Source organism: Sabethes cyaneus, chromosome 3 (assembly GCF_943734655.1).
Source record: "Sabethes cyaneus chromosome 3, idSabCyanKW18_F2, whole genome shotgun sequence".
Taxonomy (NCBI): Eukaryota; Metazoa; Arthropoda; class Insecta; order Diptera; family Culicidae; genus Sabethes; species Sabethes cyaneus.
The window spans coordinates 3,099,177-3,119,436 of record NC_071355.1 but is presented as its reverse complement, the minus strand read 5'-3'; the positions used below and the strand labels follow the sequence as shown (position 1 = coordinate 3,119,436).

The 20,260-nt window shown below is 37.9% G+C and overlaps 1 protein-coding gene across 1 annotated transcript; it reads right to left on the bottom strand.

Annotated features, from left to right (window-relative positions):
• Nucleotides 1-487: 487 nt before the first annotated feature.
• LOC128742515 (C-type lectin 37Da-like) lies at nt 488-1,656 on the bottom strand. Its single transcript, XM_053838908.1, has 2 exons — nt 988-1,656; nt 488-922 (listed from the first exon to the last, which is right to left on the bottom strand). Exons 1-2 carry the CDS (start codon nt 1,087-1,089, stop codon nt 542-544), a joined length of 483 nt encoding a protein of 160 aa, XP_053694883.1. The 5' UTR covers nt 1,090-1,656; the 3' UTR covers nt 488-541.
• Between the last annotated feature and the right edge of the window lie 18,604 nt (nt 1,657-20,260).

Below are 20,260 nucleotides of genomic sequence, written 5' to 3'. Positions count from 1 at the left end.
AGATTCGAAGATCTGGTCCAGGGAATTGGGGACCGGTAGCCCATAACCAAGTGAATTGGCGGTGTTTTGGTCATAAGACTATTTCTTAGATGTGAATAATGTAAAGCGACTTAAACATGGCAGGCTACAATGAGCTGGTACCGTAGCAAGGATGCTGGATGAGCGACTAGCAAAAACAATATTCTGCAAAGAACCCGACAGAGCTCGACGGCTTCGAGGTAGACCCGTACCTGTAGGATGTGCGCTGTTGACAAAGATGCTAGAACCGCGAATGTTAGAGGCGATTGGAGAATGGCAGCCCCAGACCGACAAGGCTGGAAGCGGATTCTAAATTTGGTATTGATTCGATAAACGGATTATCGCCGAAAAACCAAGTCCTTGTCCTTGTGTTGTGTCCTAGTCGTTGCTTAAGTAACATAAAATCGGTGGATCATTGGATGGATGTTAAAAACAGTTATGTAGTATTATGGAAAACTTAGAGGTCTTATTTTCAACTCATTTCATATTTACGCTACTCTGAGTAAATATTACTAAGAAAGCATTAAAAATTAGTAACACAATTGAACTCAACATTTTCACAAACAAAATAAAGCGACTGCCCGTTGCAAACGTTGTCATTCCAGGTCCAGTGATAGCCTTCGGCCGGTATGTAAGCCAGCTGCATACAATGTTCGTTGCCGTTATGATTATTCGGCTCGCTTGGGCCCCAATTCGAGTAGGAAACCCGTTCGCCCGTGGCGGTCCAAATGAAAACACCCTCGTCGGCCAGATCCGTTCCGCCAATCCAAAAGCTACACTCGTCCGAATATTTGTCCGTCGTTTTGACGTAGCTGGCGATGGCTTCGTTTTCCTCCTTCGACTTGATAACGGTGAGCCGCGTTTGCAGGGAGTTGCAGAATTCGTTCGCTTTGAACCAGTTGGCCTTCAAGGGTGAAACCAATTAATGTGGATTAAGTGGACATTTTGGAAATTAGATTATATACTTACACGTATACTTGGAATGAAGTATTTCTTATTCGTACTTGCCATTAAAACAAAGTGATTTAAGCCTAATAATAGCAGAATGACGACTCTTCCTGGATGCACCATTTTTAAGCTGCTTTCGAATCAACTAACTTAACTAACCGTCTGTCAAACTGTGCTATCATCTGCGATTGTAAACCAAACTACATGCATCCTGGAGCCGGTTTCGAAAACAAGTCGCTTATCAGTTTCAATAAAGACAGCGAAACGGAAAGGCTAAAAACAAAAGGCATTTCTGAAGTTTGAAGTTTCTCATGACTAATATCATATGGGTCATTTCAAGAGAAATTTACAGTCAATTTTTTACGTTCTTTGTTATGAGAAGTTATGGAAGTTATGAGTTTTTATAAATCTTGACGCGTGTGTCAATCGATGTCCCAACTTCTTGAAGAGGCGCTGCCTTTGATGCCTTTGATTAGTAACGTGTCGCAGGAATATCGACGGCCCGAGATGACTAATCACCGATAGTAACCATCTGCTAGGAAAGAAAGGAACCAACGCAAGAGTTACACTTATCCCAAGTCTTCCGATTGGTAGTATGTATTGACCAGGGAAGAATTCACGTTGATCCGCGCTTGTATACTTATGATACGTTTATTTCAATTTTGCTATTACATATGTTACCACCTGGTTATCAGAAATGAGCAACACAGTTGCATTCGACTTTTTCACAAACGAAATAAAGCCACTTCTCGTTACAATTCTGGTCATTCCAGGACCAGATATAATCGACCCTCGGTTCGTAACCTAACTGCAAGCAATGCTCCCTTTGGTTTTTGTTATTCGGCTCGCCGTAGCGCCAATTTGTGTAGGTAACCTGTTCACCCGTCGCGGTCCAGATATAATGGCCTTCGTGGGCTAAATCCGTTGCGCCGAGCCAAAAGCTGCACGCGTTGGTATATTTATCTGTTGTTTTGACATACGCGGCGATGGCTTCATTGTCTTCCTTGGATTTGACAATAGCTAGCCGCATTTGCAGCGAGTTGCAAAATTCATTTGCTTTAAACCAGTTGGCCTTAGGAAATAAAACTTTAGGGAAAAAACACTTAACACACAGGTGATCATGCTATACTTACACGTACACTTGGAATGAAATACTTTTGATTTTTACTCGCCATTGAAACAAAATGATTTAAGCCGAAACATAGCAGAATTAAAACTTTCAACGACTGCATCATTTTTAAAGTGCTCTTTTAATCAAACAGTCAGGCCAGGCCGTCTGCTAAAAGTGTTATCAACTGAGATTATAGCCGTTATTTGCACATTTATTGTAATTGATTCCAGTTCTGAGAATAGGTCACCTAGCCCTTTCAATGACGACACATAAAAGAAAACCCGAATTCATCCACCTAGCGGTGTGACCTAGCCTTTCTACTGGCGCAATAATTATATTTTAATTTCTCAGGAACATCTATAATTAACTTGACTATATTTTTAAATATCCGTTCCTTATTTTTCAAGATCCATATCCAAAAAAGATAATATGTATTTGAATTTGAACAAATAACTGAGTAGAGTATTAGATATGAAAAATGAAAAAGAGAAATTGGACTTTTTCGTAGTTGGCGCTCTTTCAGTTAATTATTTTTGCAAGAAAATCACAACTTGAGCTTCTTTTGAATAAACTTTAATGAAAAAATAGTCATTAGCTTAACCGTATCGTTTATACGACATTGCCCGTTAGATGTTTTAGGAAACGATGAGATCAAAGAAACAAAATCAGCGCCATAAACATGCTTGAGGATGGAAAATATGATCGATAGAATTTTCGATTCGATTTATTTCGATTTATTCGTATTCGTAAATCGTACAGGATTATTAGTAACCTTTCTTCCTCTTTTTCATATAAAATTTCTAAGCTCTAGCATCTATTGATTGGAAAAGCATCTATTGATGCGCAAAATTTGTTTGCAATTGGTATAAATTCATTTGGGAAAATCAACTCATTAGTATTTTTAATACTATACACCACTATACCTATATGATTAAATGAAATACTTTTCTTCGCTTTTTGTCTTGCTCGTCAGATTGCAAGTGAAAAAAATGACAATTAAAATGTTTCTCACTCTTCTTGTATTTCTATGCAAATTTTAAAATTGTAAATCGCATATATATATACACACATACACACATACACGCATACATCTATACATACATACATACATAGACGCATGCATGCATACGTACACATGCATAACACATACATTGAATACAATCGACCCTTGATTAATTTATTTCGATTTTATACATTTTAACGGTTTAATATACGGCACTTAAGTGTTAAAGTTTGAATAACTTTTGAATCAATCGTCCGATTTTCAGTAACTTGGTTTCATTTTATAGATCTCAACAGTAACTTTCAAATGATAATAAATTGTAGGATGTTTCCTATTGAATTAATGCTTATATGCAACAAAAAGCAGTTTTAAATACATTTTTCCCACATTTCTTTATGTAACTTTCAAACCACAAGCCCAATCGTCATGAAATCTTGAAGTTAAGGTTTTGAAAGATTTCCCTTTCATATGCAATCAATTTTGGTCAAATCGGTTAAGGGACCTATGAGATAATGAAATCCCATATTTTTCGTGTTTTTATACATAACTTTTGAACTAAAAGTCCGATCAGTATGAAATTAAATAGCAAACAATGGGACACCCAGACCTTTCATTTGACACTAGGATCATTAAAATCGGTCCAGCCATCTCCGAGAAACGTTGGCTCAATCAAAAGCGTTCCACACACACACACACACACACACACACACACACACACACACACACACACACACACACACACACACACACACACACACACACACACACACACACACACACACACACACACACACACACACACACACACACACACACACACACACACACACACACACACACACACACACACACACACACACACACACACACACACACACACACACACACACACACACACACACACACACACACACACACACACACACACACACACACACACACACACACACACACACACACACACACACACACACACACACACACACACACACACACACACAGAAAATGCTCAGTTTTCGAAACTGAGTCGAATGGTATATGACATTCGTTCCGCTAAGCTTTCTTTCGATTTTCGGTTTTTCGAGTGATTCCTATACCTTTATACTATATTTTCATATAGTAGAAAGGCAAAACTGACACGATGAGTTTTTACCTTTGTTATAGTATATAACAAAGGTTTAGAAATTGGTCGAAAAACACGAAACTGATCCGAGGCCCGGAGGGCCGAATCACATATACCAGTCGATAGAGCTCCACGAACTGAGCAATGTCTGTGTGTGTGTATGTGTGTGCGTGTGTGTGTGTGTGTGTGTGTGTGTGTGTGTGTGTGTGTGTGTGTGTGTGTGTGTGTGTGTATGTGTGTGTGTGCATTTTCTATCGCCTGTTTCTCAGATATGGCTGAACCGATTTATGCGTTATTAGTCTCATTTGAAAGGTATTATTGCCTAGTATATCACTATTGAATTGCTTCGTGGTCCGATGTTTCGTTTAAAAGTTATAAGCAAAAATGTGAAAACTACGTGACACGATTTTCTCAGGAATCACACAACCGATTTCAATGATCTTAGTACCAAATGAAAGCTCTTCAAAACAAATAAGTAGTTTAAAAGTTATGCTTAAAAACGTGTTTTGACAAGGTAATAATTATCGCCTGTTTCTCAGAGATGGCCAAGCCGATTTATGCGCTTTAGTCTCATTTGAAAGGTAATATAGCCGGATAGATCACTATTGAATGGTTTTTTGATTGGACTTTTAGTTTGAAAGTTATGAGTAATTGAAGTTACACGTTAAAATTTACAATACTTTATAGCGATTTTAACCAAGATATTTTATCTAGTTTCAATTGTTTTAATATTAAACGAGAGGTCTTAACACTGCAAATGTATTTACCAAATTTCATAAGGATTGGTTCTACTGGTCAAAAGATATTTAAAAATGATTGATGAAATTTATTGAAGAAAACCTTAATGACCAAACCTTTAATTGGACTAAACTGCCCATAAATGGAAGACAGTCCCATCTGCAAAAATGTGCAACTAAGAAAAACACTGTTGAAGCCACGACAATTTTTCTTTAATATTGCAGCGATTTTGGAAACAAATCGTCCAAATCGTCATAAAATCACTTGAATGTACATAACAGAATACTTTTACAAGCAATTTGTTCAGAAGTGACCTAAACTTTGTTCCAAAACTTAGAAAAACTGCCGAAGTTACTGATATGCGTTTATTTGTGCTTGAATAAGCAAGAATAAACGCATAACAGTTACAGGCACAGCATGCCTTGATCCTTGCGTTGTCGGTGACTCGATAGTATTTTCAAGACCACGTGTCGTTGTTGTTTTGATAATTCACGTGCTCGTTCAATTCCATTGTTCAAAATGTCCTTTTTAAATCAAATCTCTTCCTGGCCTTTTCTCGTTTTTATTGTAATTTGTTATCTTGAGGTTATAGTGAGATCGCATGATGGGGTTTGTTTGACTCAGAAGCTGGTCGCTTTTCTGTGTGTCCGGAATACTCCCAGAACGCGTCCGAGTATGACCAATGTGATCCTGGACACTATATGTGACAAATGAACTATTTCAAAATAGTTTTGCAATTTCGAGTACCGACTTAGAGATGTCATATGTTGTAAACTAAACTAAAGTTAAATTCAGAAACTGATCCCCGTAGAGGTATCCGGAACATTCACGGACATGTTTAGATGTAGCCAATGACATCTTGAACTTTTTATGCGACTACCAATAGTCTAGATTTGCAAATCCGTGTACTTATAGGTGTCATATGATGGGTTTGTTGTGATTCAAGATGCTTCTATGTTAAGTCCCATATATTTTGGAACTTGTTCCCACTGTAACTTCGGAATCGTACATTCGATCCAAATTCTCCACAATAGTGTTCTTCTAGGTCATAAAATCTTCCGTTTGATAGTTGCTGCAGTCGAATCGGTCCAGGAATTTCCAGAAAACAGATGCTTATTGATATATTTTTATTACTGTGACTGTTATGCGTTTATTTGTAATATGGGACTGACATAGTTTGATATTTTTTTCAACATCTTGGGAACAAACATAACTTTTTTGTTTGAAATATTGAAAGAACAGTTAATTTAAAGATGATTCCCAGGTTTATCTCAAAAGTGATGAAAAGTCAGATGGGACTGTTATGCATTTATGGGCAGTAAACCTTTAAAACAGAATAATATAGTAAAAATGTGTAATTTTTCAACGGATGTTTCTTTGCAGCAGTTAATTAATAAAATATATTTAATATTTTTTTGAAACGATGGTTCTACAATTGATGAAGGGACGGTAGGGAAAGAAATGAAAATTTTTTGGTGAAGGTGGGGAAGAGCGGAAAGGAAGGGGGGGGGGGGGGGTATTGGTAGCTATGCTTGACAAGTAGTCATTTTGACTCCTACCTTTTGTCCAATACTGGAAGGTGCATGAGTCGAACCAAGCTGTAATCTGAGATTACAACCGGATTCGAACCCACAACACCCGCCAGGGCATGTGGTTCGCTGGTACTTGTACCTTTGAACCATAGAGGCGCTGGACTACAAGTAGCGCTGGGCGCCGTAATAAGCATAAGAGAAGAAACGCAAAGAGAATCTCTCATTTGCACATTGGACCTTTTGGCATGTTGGTCGAGATTTCCAGGTTTATCTGTGAGTAAAAAATTAAAAGGTTTGACAAAACGGGTCTTTTTTAAAAAGGAGGTTCTACCACTAATCGTACCACTAATGGAGGTATCAACCGGCACCAAATTTAAGATTTTTGCTTTCTGACCTAAAATGAACAATCTGACAAAATTTGGTTCAAATCCGTGAAAGTCGATTACACGGTTATCGGATACTTTGCATGTGTTGACTCCAATAGATAATTTTGAGATTTCACATCTGAATAACTTGAGAACGGCTGGGCCTAAGAAACAGTTTATATAAGAATTTAGTTCAAAGTGATGCGTATATAATTTGACTCTATCAGTTTTATGAAAATTACAAATTCAAATACAAATCAAAAATAATATTTTAACTGAAAATGCCTATGTCAAAGATGGTATAACAAAGGTTCCTTTCACCACTAGGTGGATTAAATCGGGTTTGAGTTTTAATATCAAACTTATTTGTTGGTATAGTTTTTGGCATGAAATTAACTTTACACTTCTTGTCTGTTCTGCACAAGTACAGGTTGGACAGGTCAAATAATTCAGTTAATAACAATTCATCAATCACTTCCAATTCATCGCCGTCAACAGTCCCTGCCCGTGGGAGGCAAACCTTATTTTCTCTGGAGCCTCCTCCTACCATATATTTGGTTTGCGACACATTGATTTGTTACCCAATGTTCCTAGCTTCCGTTTTTAGTCTAACGTAGTTTGCCTCCGTCGGCCCAAGGTTTTGACCAGTCCTGAAACCCGTTCGCGTGCATTATCTGCCATATGCTGCCCTGAAATCCACGACAAAATCCATGCTGCTGATTACTTGCCAAACGAGGAACTTTTTCGGGAACTTCACCTTTTTTTATTTTTCAGTCTTCCGCAGTGTCATTCGAACGAGCTAGCCTGATAAAATAAAGCGGATAGCATTAAAATATTCGACATGATTATATAACATTTTGCCGCATACAGTTTTGCGGAACACCACTTCTCGGTTGACCATAACGCGAAATATCGAGTTTCGCAAAATACTATTTCATGAAAAACCTTACGCGGGATGTACCATTTCACGGAAAATGTTTTCTTAGAAAGTACCATTTCGCAGGGGTGACCCAACTGAAGGAAAGTAATAGAGGTCAGTAGATCTAGGAAAATAAATAAACCTAGATAGAGGTGATCTCTTCGGGGGCTGGCCCCCGCAGTGGCCGGCGCTTCCGACGACAGGTCGCCGGCAACACTCGCGGCCTGTGACCGTCTTGCGCTGAATTATCTAATGTTACTATTGATAGTTTTTGGTGGTCTTGTTATTGATTAATGTTTTATTTGTATGCGAGTCCTTATCCCCCTACCACAGGGGCGAGGGGTCTGAAACCATCAAACCATGCCAAATTTGGTTCCATTTGCTTGATTAGTTCTGGAGTTATGAGGAAATTTGTATTTCATTTGTATGGGAGCCCCCCCCCCTCTTAAAAAGTTAAGCGGTCCTAATTCATCATAGAAAAAATTCTTGTCTCCGAAAATACCCACATGCCATATTTTGTTCCATTTGATTGATTAGTTCGCGAATTATGCAGAAATTGGTGTTTCGTTTGTTTGGGAGCCCCCCCTCTTAGTGGGGGGGAGGGGTTTCTAACCATCATAAGAACCTTCCCTGGCCCCAAAAACCTCTACATGTAAATTTTCACGCCGATTGGTTCAGTAGTTTTCGATTCTATAAGGAACATCCCGACAGAAAGACAGACAGAAATCCATTTTTATATATAAGATAAAGGCAAAAAGCATTTAAATAGTTCTCAGCTCACTTTGATTGATCGCGTATGATAAAAAAAACTAACTAAAAAACTAAAATATTAGGAAATAACTAATTTTGCATTGTGTGTCATAAAAATCGCTGATATTTTTAATAATTTGTGTTGGATAGGCCGGAAATAGGCAACTGCGACGTAGTAGCAACATACCCTATATAAGTAAGTTGAAGTTGTTTGGAAAATGTTTTGTACCTCACTACCTTATACTGAGTTGACGGTCAAATAAACAGTCTTGTCCATCATTTTTGAACGAAATTAATCTAAATGTAATGTCTATTGGAACTATGTAAAGAATTGCAGGCAACTAACTGCCGCAAAGCAGCAAATTGAAACGTTCAAAACTATTCTTGAACTAGGTTGACCCGACGTGGCTAGCCACGATACTTTGGTATTCTTGAAAGTTGTATTATGATTTACAATTCAATAGCGCGTATTAAAATTGATTAGTAAAAAATTGGCAATCTTCTATTAATTAAAACACGTGTAAACTACAAACGAAGCAAACGGGGCTTAGATAAAAGGGCAACAATCTACAAATTGTAAGGAACGTGCTGCTCGAGGGAGAACATTTTGAAAAAGTAATCAATTCTAGAACCGATGCAAAATTTAAAATCAGTCCCGCCTGAACTATGATTGCAGAAAATATTGATTGCATTATACCAGGCAGACGCTTGCTATCTAATTCGCTACCCCTCATAGGACCACAACTATAAAAACATTTTTCGTTTTAGTAAACCGGACAAACTTTTGGATTAGTTAATTGCCTGAAATCGCACCAATACAATACAAAATCCTTGGATATTTCGGATCTCAACGGCTTTTTTGCGGCCCAGTCTCATAAAAAATTAGAATACTTTTGAAACACTTAAAGAAAATATCTAATGCTACTTCCACTAAATTCTTAAAGTTAGAACCTAAATATTTATGTTACTTTATATTGAGATATTTCAGGTCGCGTTCGTAAATCAACTTAACAACAAAATCAGGGAACAATACGTTCCACATAAATTACATTTGGACAATTCTGACTTTTTTATCAGCAAAGTTTCAACGTGGTCGGTGTCAAATCAGACCGGATCAAGCCGTAAAATTAAAAAACAAAATGTTAATGATAGCAAACACTCAAGAGTTTTCTAAGCTCTATTTTACTCTAACCAGACCACCTAAACAGCTAAAGTTATAAGATGATTTCGAACAATTGATAGCTATAAACCATACAGAACAGCAAAGTTTGAACACGTTTTTCTCGAAATCATGGTTTTGTCATTTGGTTCAATCTGACTTAATACCAACCATGTGTCCTTGATAAAACACCAGACTATGTAAGAAAACACGCTATATCACCTCTGTGTGATTCGCCTGAATCATGAAGGGTTTTAGCTACCATTCTCGTAAGGAACTCCGGAAGAAGTAAATGTAGATATAAAAATACTCAACGGGATATGCGTTTTCGCGCTTTATATTGATTATGCGCTATCTTGAAAGCTTGATTAAATCGTTGGCTATCCTTATTACCACGTGCCAAATCCATTGTTTAGATCAATCTCAAACGGTTGACGTTTGCTTCAAAAATTTGTTTTAAAATCAAATGTTTTTATTCAAGCGCAGGACTTGCTGAAATCGCATTATGTGGCAGCTTATTAAATTGCCTATTTCACCCACCCACCCACTGACAGAAATCATTGTTACCTTCACAACGCGTGTTGAAGTCTAGAAATTTTTTCATTCAACTGCTTGCTTGGATCTAACGTTACAGTCAGACACAAGGAAACTATATATAGTAATAAGAGAGTCGCTGATTTTTCTCGCTTTGAGAATTGCTGCGTCACGTGAAATGCACAAATATCCCTTCAGTCATGTTTCCGAGCAAGACAACAGTTCCGAACAAACTTTTGCTGCTTGATCTTTCATATCCAACTCAGTCCCATTAACAAAAATGTTTTTCTGACGAAAAAACTGTTCATGAGCACATGCACTTCAAAATCATCTCAGCATAAAACACACACTACACTAAGCTCGCCGCGTATTACATTTTACTTGAATATTTTAAACAAAACTGGCCATTGACTTCGCTTGAAAAGCAGGATTTAGAAACATTTAATTGTAGCACATCAAGATCTGGCTCACTTTCCGTCAATATATCTCTGCAGTTGGCAGAAATTCACAAAATATGAAAGCACACGACCACCCAATCTACATTTGCACATGCATACAGAATACTAAAATTATTGCTTTTTCGTCATGTAATAAAGAAATCTAACAGAAGATATGGCAATATTACTTTGGGTAAAGAATACCAGCGAATTTTGTGTTAAGTTCTCGCGTGATTTTAGCTGAAATGTTCATCATATATTATACAACTAGGTTGACCCGTCGTGGCTAGCCACGATACCAAAACCTTTAAAAATGTAATATGGTTTACAGTTCAGTACAGTACAGATTATAGTCACTTTAACAGCTTGGGCCATTCGTGACTTCTGCGGGGTTGGGATTTGAACCCGGGTCCTCGGCGTGAGAGTCGTGAATGCTAACCACTACACCGGAACTGACCCCGGTAACCTTCTATTAATTAAAACACATGTACTCTAAAAAGGAAGCAAATGGGTCTTAAATAAAAAGGGAAAAATTTGTCAATCGCGAGGAACGTGCTGCTCAAGGGAGTACATTTTGAAAAACTATTCAATTTTAGAACCGTGTCTCGATTCGGTCTCACCAAAATTATGATTGTAGAAAATATCGATTGAATTATACCGGGCAGACGTTTGCTGTCCAATCAGCTATCACTCGTTGGACCACAACTACAAAAACAACCTTCGTTTTAGTAAACCGGACAAACTCTTGTATTAGTTATTTTCTTGAAATCGAATCCATGCAAAACAAAATCTTTGAACATTGGAGATTTCGACGGCTTTTTTGCGACCTAGTTCCTTAAAAAATTAGAATACTTTTAATATACTCGAAATAAAATACTTTACAGTAAATGTCTAAAGCTACTTCTACTAAATTCTTAAAGTTAGAACCTAAATTTGCGGACTTCAATATTTATTTACTTTATATTGAGATACTAGCTGACCCGACAAACTTCGTATTGCCACAAATTAACCTGTGTTGTACATAAACTAATAATGTGATGTATATACTGGACACTATCACTTGTTGTTCTTACAAAATAAAATAAGCATTTACCTTATTCGCCAACCGGTTTCGGGTAGATGTTACCCATCATCGGGGCTAGGTCCAACTGATTTTGATAACAGAGTAGTTACAACTTCAGCTTTGTTAGATGAAAGAGCGGCGATACTATCGGAGCATCGTCTTCATTCATCAAACATTGCTCAGCTGTGCTGATATGCAGCGACTCCCAAGCGTTCAAATGCGATGACTTCCTCACTGGTTTTATTAGTTTAGCAAAACCAGTGAGGAAGTCATCGCATTTGAACGCTTGGGAGTCGCTGCATATCACCACAGCTGAGCAATGTTTGATGAATGAAGACGATGCTCCGATAGTATCGCCGCTCTTTCATCTAACAAAGCTGAAGTTGTAACTACTCTGTTATCAAAATCAGTTGGACCTAGCCCCGATGATGGGTAACATCTACCCGAAACCGGTTGGCGAATAAGGTAAATGCTTATTTTATTTTGTAAGAACAACAAGTGATAGTGTCCAGTATATACATCACATTATTAGTTCAATAGTTCTTACGTTGCACGAAGATACGAAAGTGAAAGTTGTACATAAATCATGAATCTCGGATGATCTTTGTCACAATCTCGAGTTTTGCAAGCACCCCAGTGGGCGGCGCTTCCGACGGCGGGTCACCGGCAACACTCGCGACCGTCTCGTCCTGAATGATCTAGTGTTACTATAGATAGTTTTTGTGGTCTTGTATTGACTAATGTTTTATGGAAGAGTCTCGAATTTCTCGAGTTCGATTAGTTTTTGAGTTTCGCAAAAATTTCTGTTTTATTTGTATGAGAGTCCATATCCCCCTACCACAGGGGTGAGAGGTCTCTAACTATCGTAAAATAAATTCAAGACTCCAAAATCTCCCACATGCCAAATTTGGTTCCATTTGCTTGATTAGTTCTCAAGTTATAAGGAAATTTGAATTTCATTTGTATGGGAGCTCCCCTCTTAAAAGGGGAAGGGGTCGTAATTCACCATAGAAAAAAATTCTGCCATCTAAAACTCCCACATGCCAAATTTGGTTCCATTTGATTGATTAGTTCTCGAGATAAGAGGAAATTTGCATATCATTTGTATGGAAGCCCACCCTCTTAAAGGGGAGATGAGCCATAATTCGCTTTCTAAAGAAGAGAGGGGTCTCAATTCACCATAGAAAAAAATCTTGCGTCCAAAACCACTTACATGTCAAATTTGGTTCCATTTGCTTGATTAGTTCTCGAGTTATGAGGAAATTTGTATTTCGTTTGTATAGGAGCCCCCCCTCTTAAAGTGGGGAGGAGTTCTAATTCACAATAGAAAATATTCATGCCCTAGAAAACTTTCACATGCCGAATTTGGTTCCATTTGCTTGATTAATTCTCGAGTTATGAGGAAATTTGCATTTCATTTGTATAGGAGCCCCCTTCCTAAAGTGGGGAGGGGTCACAATTCATCATAGAAAAAAAATTCGTCTCCAAAAACACCCACGTGCCAAATTTTGTTCCATTTGTTTGATTAGTTCTCGAGTTATGAGGAAATTTGTATTTCGTTTGTACAGGAGCCCCCCCCTCTTAAAGTGGGGAGGGGTCCTTATTTACCATAGAAAATATTCTTGCCCTCGAAAACTTTCACATGCCAAATTTGGTTCCATTTGCTTGATTAGTTCTTCAGTTATGAGGAAATTTGTATTTCATGTGTATAGGATCCCCCCCTCCTAAAACGGGGAGGGGTCCCAATTCATCATAGAAAAAAATTTTGTCTCCAAAAACACCCACATGCCAAATTTGGTTCCATTTGCTTCATTACTTCTCGAGTTATGAGGAAAATTGTGTTTCTTTGGTACAGGAGCCCCCCCTCTTAAAGTGGGGAGGGGTCCTAATTTACTATAGAAAATATTCTTGCCCTCGAAAACCTTCACATGCCAAATTTGGTTCCATTTGCTTGATTAGTTCTCGAGTTATGAGGAAATTTGTATGGAAGCCCCCCCTTTTAAAGAGGAGAGGAGTTATAATTCCCCTTATAAAGAGGGGAGGGGTCTCAATTTACCATAGAATAAATTCTTGTCACCGAAAACACCCACATGCCAAATTTTGTTCTATTTGCTTGATTAGTTGTCGAGTTATGCAGAAATTTGTGTTTCATTTGTATGGGAGCCCCCCCTCTTAGTGGGGGGAGGGGTTTCTAACCATCACTAAAACCTCTCCTGGCCCCAAAAAACCTCTACATGCATATTTTCATGTCGATTGGTTCAGTAGTTTTCGATTCTATAAGGAACATACGGACAGACAGACAGACAGACAGACAGACAGAAATCCTTCTTTATAGGTATAGATTTCAGGTCTGGTCAGTTTAGCAACAAAATCATGGAACAACACGTTCCATATAAACCACATTTTGGTGAATTCTTGCTTTTTTATCATCAAAGTTTGAATGTGTTCTTTGATAAAACACCAGACTGTGTTTAAGAAAACACGCTACATCACCTCTGTGTGATTTAGATATCATCCCACACCTAATTAGGGAGGGGTTTTAGCTACGCTTCTCGTCAGAAACTCCTTGAGAAGCAAATGTAGGTATAAAGATACTCAACAGGATATGCACTTTCGCGGTTTAATTTAGTATGCGCTACTTTGGCAGCTTCTGATAATCAATTATAGCTTGATTAAATCATAGTTCATAGACTGTCCTTATCATCACGTACCAAATCACACGTTTACTCCATCAATCTCAAACGGTTGACGTTTGCTTCAAAAATTTGTATTAAAATCAAATGTTTTTATTCAAGCGCAGGACTTGTTGAATCAGTATCGCATTATGTGGCAGCCCATCAAATTGCCTATTTCACCCATCCACCCACTGAAATCATTGTTACCTTCACAACGCGTGTTGGAGTCTAGAGAATTTTTTATTCCACAGCTTGCTTGGATCTAGCGTTACAGTCAGACACAAGGAAACTATATATAGTAATAGGTACTCCCGTGTTTTATTAACATTGCTCGTCAATTTGCATGTACACACACAATGCGTTTGGTTATTTGTCGTTTACAGCTTCTATTATATTCGTAAAACAATACAAATATAAAATGATGATATCTTAATGATCACCAATTTCACCTTAATGTTTAAAGGTGATATCGGTTAAAGGAAAGGGTGGTTCTACATTCAAACATTAACACCGGTTGAAGAAGAGGGGTGGTTTCGCAGTTCGCCGTACCTACTTCCCAAGCACAGATATCAAATTGGACTAGGTTTAATCGCGTTCGTAAGAAATTTTGTTGGGACGAGCGGACCTTATCACTCTTTTTGGCGTACTTTCCAAGCACATTGGTCTAGATTTAGTCGTCGCAAAGAACCTTCGATCTGTTGGGACGGGGAGATGTCGTCACTTTTTTTTTCTAAAGATACGTTAAAACTATGATGGCGTCTTTTGCAACCTATACTTTTCTTCATTTGGGTCAATTCTTAGAAGATTTTCCGATCAATTGCTGTAAGAATATTGAAAATCGATTAAGAAGTCGCTAAGCTATTAGCGTTCAAAACCTGAACACTTTTCGAGAAAGATTTTTTGGAATGACGCTCTATCCCAAACCTTGCCGTAAGACGTAGTCCTACGTCAAAAAACAAAAATTGATTTTAACGATTCATCCTATAAGAAATAGGATTTTTCTATCTTCGCTGAAGAGATAGAAGGTTACCGTCTTCCACCAAACAATAGAGCTGTTAATTTCAAGAAACTCTTCCAAAGGCTCCGGAAACTTAAAATTACTTTTTTTAATGGGGCTTTCAACCGGTGGTTGGTTCGCCCCAAAACTTAAAACTAAATTGTCCTAATCAAAACTCTAATTTGCGCGTGGACCGCTGTGCATCGGATTTCTCATGCGAATAGCTTATTTATGGCGAAAAAGGTCGATTTTATTCTAGTGGAGTCCGAGATAAGGATTTTTACATCTTTTCATATCGAGAAAACTAAGGTCAAATATCCTTCTTTTGACAAACACTGCTAGGCACGTGCCGTAACCAAACAGCACACCATTAGAACCTTTTTTTGACATCAATAAATTGCGTCTAGCTCAGCCGCGCTTTGAAATACACAGTTAGCTAAAGGAACTTTTTATTTCCAAGTTTTGGGAGGAGCAAAACCTACACTCAAAAAAATCAGCACGTCAAGTTTACGTGAAAACATAGGTAATTCTCATCCATCACACTTTTCATGTAACATTCACGTGAATTGTTGGTAACTCGCACTCATACTAACAAGTTTACGTGCGATCCCGGTAAATTTTATCAACTTTCCCATTAAACGGTACATGAAGTTCACGTAAGTTGCTGTACAGAAGTTTACATGATTTTTCACGTGGATGAGACGTGTCGATTTTTTTGAGTGTACATAACGGAGGAATGGATGGAAGGAGTGCACAGTGGAGCGACTCCATACAAAAGCTGGCCAAGCAAAAAAATCTCTTTAAATCAAGGATAATATGTGGTTCTTAAGTAATTTTGGGGTGCTGAGCCCGAATTTTAGGTTTATTTTGCATTAGAACGTATATTTTTGTGTTAGGGAGAATTTTCAACTATTTTTTAAGTACTTTTTAAGTATAATGACGTATAAGAAATGAGGGTCATTTGGAAAACTATTGCAGATGTATTTTTATAGGATAAAATATTTTATAAAACAATACAAAGCAAGTATGAGCTTTGATAAACAACACAAAATTACATATAAGTTAATATTGATCAAAAAGCAAAACTTGTCCCCTTATTAGTTTTCTTAATCTTCTTTATCTCCATCTTCCTTTTCTTCTTCTTCTTCTTCTTCTTCTTGGTCTTCTTCTCCTTCTGCAGAATCACTCGTTTCACATTTCGTCTTCAATAGTAATAAAGCGTTCTCAGGAAGATTTTTGTTAATTAAATTCTTCCGTTTCGAAGAAGCTATAAACTTTATCCGGAGAAATAAGAAGACGAATAATTCTATCACGATTTGTATTTTCTCACTCATTTTTGCATGTAAAATATTTTTTTGTATTTTTATCACTATGAGGGTCAATACCGGTGTAGTGGCTAGCATTCACGCCTCTCACATCGAGAACCTGAGTTCAATTCCTAACCTCGCAGAAGTCACGAAAGACCCAAACTGTTAAAGTGACTATAATTAAAAGGAAAAAAACATATTTTTGTGCTTTTTCTGTCATTCGTTCTATCAGCAATATAGTTGTCTAAATTCATTTATGACCGCGAATTCAAATTCTTTGCATTGCAGTGGTCGTATTATCTGAGGAGTATACCCTGACATAAAGGTTTTTAGTATACATACAATAAGTTTCGAATTTTTATGAAATAATGTGTTTAAGAATTTGCTATGAGAAAATTTCTCAATCTTTTAATTAATTTCATATCTATATCCGTGATTTCAGAACTAATACCAGGATTAACATAAGACCTTCGAGCTGTATTTCCGTCATTATCCTCCAGATTTCCTTCAACCTCTAAAATCTAGTCAATATGCAATATGGACCATACATTCGAAGCAGCTTATCGAACTATGTAAAGGAGATATCCCATAATTAAGATATCCTTCGTTTACTTTGAGTGTTTGCATTTTGCCTATATTGTTGAATTCTGATATAGTAGCCTTACAAGCGTAACATCTATGCTCTGCGCTACTCTGCGCTAAATGAGACTTTATCCATTCGAAAGCTCATATTTTACGCTAACTTTTACCGGTAGTGTCAATAGTGGCGAACCTTGGCTTCAAAATTTTTAAGCGTGTTTTACGCGAAAATATGGCACTTTTTTAATGAAAATTAAAATTATGGCATACTACGATAAAATTACTGCATACTCAATTAATGGGATTTATTCAGCACTATTTTTTGAAGAACTTTTCCTTTGTCACCATTGAAATCCGAGCTACCATTAGACCTTTAGCATGTTTTGAAATATTGGGTTATTTTTCAAAAAAACGCTAAAACATGCTGAGATAGCATACTTTCAAGACTCACAGAAAATTCAAATTTTGCCATATTGATCTAAAATTTTGGATTTGAACACTTCAATAGTATAGAATCACAGGAAAAATACAACGGAGAGTCGAAATGAACTTTCATTTTTTGGCTGATGGCTAGCGATTCCCCACTGTGGAGTGGTTTGGTGCAATCTACAAAAAGGGTGACCGACTCGATTGCTGCAACTATCCCGACATAACGCGGGTAAAGGCCGCCTATAAGATACTCGCCCAGATCCTGTTACGCCGACTGTCACCGATAGCACAAGGAATTCGTACGAAATTTTCAGACGGGCTTCATGGGGCCTTGCGCCATTACGGACCAAATATTCACCATCGGACAGACCTAGTAGAAACGTAGAGTGTACAACAACGTGCCCACGCATCTCATCTGTATTGACTTGAAAGCCACATACGATTCAGTCGATCAGCTATGGTACTAATAGGGTTTTTCGGTCAAGCTTTTCGGAGAAGTCTTTGATATCATAGCAAGGAACTGTTCGCCGGCGGAGGCAATTTACGCCAGACTGAAAGCGGAGTCAAGTAGGGTTGGGCTCAAAATAAATGTGTCGAAGACCAAATACATGAAAGGCAGCGGTAGATGAGTTCGTGTATAATCCCAGCGGTACCAGCAATGGAGGAGCCCAACGCGCGTGAGATGGCTCGTCCAGGTCGAAAATGACTTCCATAAAGTTCCCGGGTATCACATTGGGGCGATCCTGCCATGCCGAACTTTTGAGGATAAATTTCATGCAAAAAGAAAAAAAAAGAAACAAATATTCTTACTCATAATAATTGTATTTCTCCGTGATTTCCAGTTTTTGTTTTTACATTTACATAATATAGATTTTGAATTATTCACATTGATTGCAGAGACAAAAATAGTTCTTTCTGAAATGTTTTTGCTTATTTCCGATTACAAATATCCTCGTAGGTGTATGGGAGTGTGTGTGTAGGAAATATCATTCATGTAATTTACATGTAAGTACATTATTAACTGTGGTGTACTGAAACATGTTGGGTTTTTCTTTTAGGTTGGTTGGTGGGCAAATCAGCAGCTGGCTGGTACGTTCCGGTCGCGCCGCGCCGCGGAGATCGAGGAGGGGCTAATTGAGGCTAAAATAATCTAATTTCCATTTGCACGCTTTTTTGGTTAGTTTTTGTTTTGTTTTTTTTTTCTTCTTCGATTGGAGGTTCAAATCAGTGACCGTTTAAATAAATAAATAAATAGGGGAATAAATAAATAGGACAATAAATAGTTGTGTTTGTTTTGTTTCTCGAAATAAATTACTAAACTCATAAATAGGAACCAACAAATGTTAAAAATTATAAATAATCATTTAAAAGGTACAGTTAAAAGTACAATCCATTAATCACAGTTGCTTCTTATTGGAGTGTTGACATCATCTCTCGTCTAATCCCTCAACAGGATGGATCAGTCTTTTCCTCTAGTTGTTCATAATGTTGTTGTTTACCAAGCGTTTAATATTTCTACTATCAAAACAGAGAGAGACAGAATGAGAGCGAGCAGAGAGAGAGAGACAGAGAGCTGGGTTTCTTTTCTGAGGGTGCGTCGTTCGAGGGATTAGGCTAAGCAGAGTTACTTTTCTTTTAGTTCGCGCGATCATCGCGATGGTGTAAACACTGGAATGGGAAGTTTGTTGTGTTGCTCCACGCACTGGACTAGAGGAGTGTTCCCGGTATTGTGACTGATGGTAGCTTAAAATCGAACTAAAAGCTAAAAGGTTTACCTTTAAACTAGCAGACTAGCAGAAGGGCGCAATTCGGTGATTGCAATGTAAAGTTTTCTAGGGTTTCTTTACAAGTTTAGGTTAAAAACACCTTGTAATAATAGTATTCGTTTCTTCAATGGATTGCATGATTAGTGATTGTTTGGGAAAGTATTTGCACACTGACTGGGGGGAAAAACCATTTATGTACATTGTGTCCGTAAGGACACAAATAAATTACGCAAATGATTAGAACATGACATTGGACTAGAAAAAAGATGAATTGGGACTAAGTGTGAGCCCGAGATCGAGAGTTGTACTCGTTATTCCGCGATGGTCAAATCTCAAAACATTTACCCATTTATGACTAGATATGAATGCAGCGGTTGTTCGTGCTCTTTCTTACCGGTTGGTTCTTCCCTTCAAGTTTGTAAAATCGATTAATTCTCAATAGACAGCGATAGAACTCGAAAAGAAAATGCACAATCGGAAGGTGGTAGATATCAGCTTATCATAACACTCCGGTAAGAGGAAGGGCCACTGTCTGTGTCCACTGCTGCTGTGCTTTAGTGTTCGATAATGGTAGCTTCATCTTTCCCGTCGCCGATGGCCGCCATGGCTTTGGTCAGTACCGAGGCGTCCTTCAGGCTGAGCACTTGCAGAACCTGCGGTTCCGAGCCGGGTGCTCCCTGGATCATCATCTGGTGCATCCCCGGACCGACCGTTATCGTTTCCATCGTTTCGCCGTTCTCAACCTGAGGAGGGAAAAAACGAATTCAATAATTGATCAGAAATTTTCCCAAATAATTTCACAATTCA

Excerpts from the sequence above, each read along its gene's own strand:
- LOC128742515 (XM_053838908.1), bottom strand. The coding sequence starts at position 1,089 with ATGGTGCATCCAGGAAGAGTCGTCATTCTGCTATTATTAGGCTTAAAT. Across the intron at positions 923-987 it reads ACTTCATTCCAAGTATACGT|GCCAACTGGTTCAAAGCGAA; the intron begins GTAAGTATATAA and ends TCACCCTTGAAG.